The following is a 6,500-nucleotide window of genomic DNA, read 5'->3' as shown; positions in this document are numbered from 1 at the left end:
TGCAGAAGACCCAAGTTTTCATGTATCACAATGTGAAACGCCACAAAAAAGTGATCTGAGTATTTGTGAAAGTGTAGACGAAACAGAACCAGAAGAACTCATTCCTCACCCACTAGATTGGGTAAAAGAAAAAAAATACATAGTTTTCGAAAGTTGCCTGGACAAACTCCTCTACAATATGCGTTGCCCTGACACTGATTGTCATTCGCGTATACATAAAATTGTAAAACAAATTGTAGGTACGATGGTGACAGCATATTCAACATGTGTCAATTCACACAGATTGAAGTTGTGGGAGAGCCAACCGAAAAGCAAACAATATGCAGTGGGTAACATCCTGCTTGCTGGGGCCTTATGTGTAAGTGGGGGAAGCTATGCCAAACTTAGAGAAATGTTTGATTTATGTGGCATACAGATGTTTGGCAATTCTTCCTACAACCGAGCCCAAAATCAATACATCTTTAAAGCTATTGATCACAGTTGGCAAGAGAATAGATCAAATGTGATTAATGATTTGACAGAAAAACCAGTTTTTCTTGTTGGGGACGGTCAATGTGACAGTCCTGGTTTTTCTGCCAAATACTCCACTTACACTTTCATGGATCTCTTTTCAAAGAAAATTGTGGACTTTGAATTAGTGCAGGTGTCACAAACAACTTCATCCGTTGCTATGGAGAAGTTTGGATTTACCAAATGTTTAGATCGCATAATTGACCAAAATTTGGATATTCAATTTGTGGGAACAGATCGACACACTGGCATTCGAAAATTACTGTCAACAAACGAAAAATATAAAAATTTAAATCATCAATTCGACATTTGGCATTACGTTAAAAATTTAAAACGAAAATTGGTTCAAATTTCCAAAAAAAAATACATCGTGCACTATTGCCGTGGGTGCCATCCATGCTGACTCATTTCTACTGGTGTAGTAGACATTGTAAAGGTAACGAGACCTTTTTAAAAGAACGTTGGCAATCTGTACTACACCACGTTGTTAATGTTCATGTATGGACAATTGGAAACGTCGAGCACAAATGCTTACATGATGAGATCAACGAGGAATCTCCGTCTGTTCCCTGGTTAATCAAAAATACACCTGCATTTGTTGCATTGTCCACAATCGTTCTAGATGCACAATTGGAAAAGGACATGAAACATCTAACTTTTTTTTGTCAAACCGGGGTAATTGAAACGTATCACAGTATGATGTTAAAATATCGCCCCAAGCGAATTCATTATAAATTTGATTCCATGGAAGCTAGAACTAAATTGGCAGCATTATGCCATAATCATAATGTGATACGCAACCCCGCTGTGATAAAAAAAATAGATGAAAAAGGAGAAGTTGTTTCGGTCGAAAGAAAAAGTCTGGAGTTTCCACGAGGAAGAAAGAAATGGATTGTCCGTAAACTCTTCAAAAAAATGGAGAATGAACATGCCTTCCATCTGCTTTCTAAAATGATTAGCATTGTTGAGGGGACGCTAATCACCTCGTGGAAACCCAAAAATCCAGATATGCCGAAAAATATAGCTCCGATAGAAAGGCCGGATACCAGTACTGCAGTAAGGGAGCATATGACACGTTTTCCTCAACTTTGATAATTGAAACGGTCGTTGTGATAAGTTTGCTCCTTTTTTGAAAAGTAAATAGTAATAAAGTTTTGTTTGTTTGGTAAGGGACATAATGTTTAATATATTGTTAATATAGATATATATTCTATTTTATTTTATTTATTTAATAAAACGCTTTGAATTCTACTTACAGCTTCATGTGTATTATTAGTAAACATACACAGTTTGTGCAATGTGTACATACAATTCAGTGGAAAAAAAATACAAAAACCATCATCTTAATGAAATATGATTTATTAAAACAAAGATAATACAATTAAAAACAATAACCAAAAATATATTATAATTCAATAAACAAAAAAAACAAAAAAACAAAAAAAACTTTAATGAAATGCCATCTCAGAGGCATCGTAGTCATCTGAATATAAAAAACCCACATACGAACCGTTCGGATCTGGAAAAACATCTCTAACTACTTTAACAGCGCAGGACGGAATTACTCTCCGATTACCCTTCCCTAAATATCTGTAAATCCATGCGATGAATAGTCGGTAGGCTGTCTTCCGTAATCGCCTGAAAATAAAATAAAATTACAATTAAAAAAAGGCCAAAGAAACCATAGTGTATTTGTTATGTATTGATTACAAATGAAAATAATTACCGATTGTTGTTGGCATCCACGACAGGTAATTCATCAAGATGCATGGCCAGGGATGTGAGTTGAACATGTTCTTGCGTCGCAATTTGGGAAATGAACATATCCGCACAGGTGATACATTTCCCGCCCTCAGGGATGCATCCCTCAACCTGGTGTATTTCCCGGCAACACACAGATTCTATTTGCGTGGCCATTGGTATGCAACACTCACAATGACACCAGTGAGTGTTGCCAATACGGTCTTCAGGGGTATCTTCAGCTTGGCTTGTTTTTGAATCGTCAGGGGTAATTATTATCCGGGGATTATTGGAAAAGGCCGGATCGTGTTCTGTGTCAGGATACCTTGCCAACAGTTGTTCAATCATCATATTTCTCTTAAAAATATATAAAAAAAATAAACACATTAGCATAATATAAAAGCATACGTAAAAATTAAAAATACAATTTTGAAAAATAAGAACTATTTAGTTTTCTAAAATAAACATTTAAAAATTACAAAAATTACAACAAAGAGTGTATACAAAAGCAATAAATAAAAGACCAAATTAAACAAAATAGAAAAATTATTAATTTTATTGCTAATATTTATGGGTAATAAAAATATGAAATAAGTGATTATTCTATAAAATTTGGTCTATCATTATACACATCCAGACATGTGTAGAGATACAACTGAAATAAAAGTATAATATAAACAATATTCTATCTGAATTACCCTTTCCTCTTGAGTGAGAGAACTATAACTCCTTGTTCTGGATCCTGATGGAACTTCTGTATTTTCCTTAAAAAAAAAATAATACAAGTCAACTTCAAAAAATATCACCATAACATAATTATATATGACAATCTAAATAGAAATGGACTTACCATTTCACACTACTTGAAAGGTGATGTTCTTTACGTCAAATTTTTTTTACTGAAATAACAAGAAAAAATTTATTATTAGAAATGGTGTTTGCTATATGTATATATATATAGATATATATATATATATCTATATATATATATATATATATATAGATATATAAAATTTTTAGACCAATACAAATTAAAATAGAATGTAGGCCGTAGCGATAAGCTTGAGCAGTTCCATAGAAAATTATTAAGAAAATATATATATTTTCTATCACGCCATATACCTATATCTCCAAACACATTATATATATATATATATATATATATATATATATATATATATATATATATTTAATTTTATAGATATTGATATATATATATACATATCTAAGTATATGTATATATATATATATATATATATAGATTATAAAAAAACATTAAAAAAATAAACAGATCTCTTTCTCTCTCTCTCTCTCTATCTCTCTATATCTATATCTATATCTATATCTATATATATATATATATATATATATATATATATATATATATATATATATATATACACACAGATATATATATATATATATATATATATATATATATATATATATATATACACACATACACACGCACCCACATATATATAGATATTTTATATATACACACACATATATATATATATATATATAGATATTATATACACACACACAATTATAATGAGATATTGAGGTGCAGCGAGATTACATATAGAAATAAATAGAACAATTAACTATACATATACATATACACACACAAAAAATAGGAAAGCAGTAATAAAATTACATACAAAATGTAAAGAATAGAACGATATATTAAAATATATTGAGCATAACATTTAATTAGACTACTTAGCTATACAATATATATTAAAAAAAATAATAATGATATTTAATTTTATATCTAAAATATATATATATATATATATATATATATATATATATATATATATATATATATATATATATATATATATATATATATTCATAAAGAGAGAGAAAGAGAAAGATAAAAAAACAAACAAACACATGGCTCTCTGTCTCTATCTCTGTCTCTCTGTCTCTCTCTCTCTCTCTCTCTCTCTCTCTCTATATATATAAATCAATAAGTAAAGACACTATACCTTTTAGATAGAAAATCAAATTGGGTGAGCAGATGTTAGATTTTCCTCCGAGTTCAAGAGTCGACGTTGCTATTTTGAATTGTGATTGCTTCTGTGGGTTCGTTTTCATTCATTCTTTGTTCTCTGTGCTGTGTGGTTTTCGTTGCCTTGACAACGGGGCGGGAACTTCCTGGAGTTTTTCTTTCCTTGTCACTGCTCTCACTGAGCATGTGCAAGATGGAGCGGAGCATGCTGGGAGCCAGACGTCATCATATACCAGGAAGTAAATGCCTGTGGGCTTCAGACGCCCACAGTTAAAATGGAAAATGCCAGAGTAGGTTTTTATAAGTCATCCTGAAGAAAAGATTTGTCGCGCTGGGGGTCAAATAAACGCCGGACGTGGATGCCAATCGAAGCTAGCACTCACCCACCAGTGAGACAGGTAAGAAAAAAATAAAAAAAGAGCGGAATCCCACTTTAATGTCCAGTCAGGATCAGGCTTTTGGGAGGTATGTCCTCCAAGCCGTGGTTCCCCCCTGATCTGGTGAGTACTTGGGGATTCTCTTAAGGGCTGTCCTGGAAGACGACTGGGGAAAACCGGAGTTAGACTTACCGGTAACTTCCTTTCCAGTAGTCTTCCCCTACAGCACGATCCCACCCTTGAATTATGTTGGTAAATTAATGTTATTACCTGTTATGGTTATGATTTTCAGTTCCATCCTTCGGTTCTCGGTAAATGACTGACCAGGGACCTGATGGACCACCTTTTGGACTGTGGCAATGTGTTTCCTGTGGCGATGGGAGGGACTACATCCCTCAAAGGCTGTCCTGGAAGACTACTGGAAAAGAAGTTACCAGTAAGTCTAACTCTGTTTTTTTTTTTTTTACTGGAGCTATATGATTTTTGGACTGTTCTGCCTATCCAATCTCGGCTCAGAAGTGTAATCTCTATCACCCAGTTATGGCCAGATTGCTGTAACATACAGTTTCAGTGGAATTGGCCAGATTGCTGTAACGTACAGTTTCAGTGGAATTAGCAGATAGTGATGCAATCCATATGATATCTTGCTAAATATAGAAAGCTTTAATCCAGAACTTGTGCAGATCTGCACAGATTATCATCAGGACAAAAACATCATAGTATGCCTTAGCTCCAGCAATTACTTGTGCTCCAAATAGAACCTAAAGACATACTGAAGCAGGTGGGACTAACTGTACAGAGTCAGAGCATCGCCTAGCTACGGAGTGAGGTATGAACGAAATTATTAAAGGCAAACAACAATGCATGTGTAAAATGATAATGATGGTACTGTTATGTTTACTTGTTTGGGCAATAGTAAGGTTCAGTTTAACCACTTCCTGTCCAGGGCAATTCTTTAATTTTACATACACAAGGTAAAATTAATTAGACCATGCTTGATTAGCTGATTTCTGGCTACAGTAGCCTGGGAATTAATAATCTGAAACTGGCAGTGAAAAATGTTTACTGCTTCTGGCTTTATTCTTCACAGAGGAGATCAAGGAACAGATGTTCCTCAAGCTACTCCTACTTTCACTGTTTAAGCAGTTTACCACAGGCCCAGGCTTCCCAGAGGAATGAGAACCTTGAAACCATAGCGAGGGCGTGGGGGATTTGGCATTTCACTATTACTGAACAGCCCGAAAGCCAGCTGAAAAGATGATACGCTCATGACTGCAATTGTAACCAAGAGATTGTGTTAGCCATTTTAAGTCCAAGACATTTTAAAACAGTCCAAATAAGTAGTTAAAGTATAACTGAAGGCAAACCTTTTTTAGTTTTAGAGTGGAGAGAGATTAAAACACCCGCCAGGTTTTCAATGCTTTCTGTGTCCCTGTTGGGGATATTTACCTTATTTGTCCTGGTGACATTTCAAGTGGTCACCAGAACAGGGGTGGCTGGTGATGTTTTAGGAAGGGGGGTGCCAGACTCGCCCCTCCTTTTTGGCACTTCCACTTATAAGCCCCACCCCTCATAGAAACCACCCACTCCATCCCTTGTATTCCACTTGCTTCCACTCATAGTGTCAGAAGTATACAGCCCCAGAGTCTCAGGACAGAGTATACAGCCTCAGAATCACAGGACAGGAGTATACAGCCAGCACCACAGGGCAGAGTATACAGCCAGCACCACAAGACAGAAGTATACAACCAGCATCACAGGACAGAGTATACAGCCAGAACCACAAGACAGGGTATACAGCCAGCACCACAGGACAGAGCATACAGCCAGCACCACAGGACAGCCAGCACCAC

General features: G+C 34.9%; 1 protein-coding gene across 1 annotated transcript; it reads right to left on the bottom strand.

Moving 5' to 3' along the window:
* Positions 1 to 917: 917 nt before the first annotated feature.
* Positions 918 to 4,488, bottom strand: LOC143934514 (P2X purinoceptor 7-like). The gene is made up of 5 exons (XM_077458205.1): positions 4,248 to 4,488; positions 3,101 to 3,149; positions 2,949 to 3,014; positions 2,237 to 2,607; positions 918 to 2,148 (listed from the first exon to the last, which is right to left on the bottom strand). Exons 2-5 carry the CDS (start codon positions 3,101 to 3,103, stop codon positions 1,959 to 1,961), a joined length of 630 nt encoding a protein of 209 aa, XP_077314331.1. The 5' UTR covers positions 3,104 to 3,149; positions 4,248 to 4,488; the 3' UTR covers positions 918 to 1,958.
* Positions 4,489 to 6,500: the final 2,012 nt, after the last annotated feature.

The sequence above is a fragment of the Lithobates pipiens genome, unplaced genomic scaffold, assembly GCF_037356315.1.
Source record: "Lithobates pipiens isolate NorthernLeopardFrog02 unplaced genomic scaffold, aLitPip1_a1.2 Scaffold_10, whole genome shotgun sequence".
NCBI classification, from domain to species: domain Eukaryota; kingdom Metazoa; phylum Chordata; class Amphibia; order Anura; family Ranidae; genus Lithobates; species Lithobates pipiens.
The sequence above is the reverse complement of the archived record's forward strand: the minus strand, read 5'-3'. Positions and strand labels throughout refer to the sequence as shown.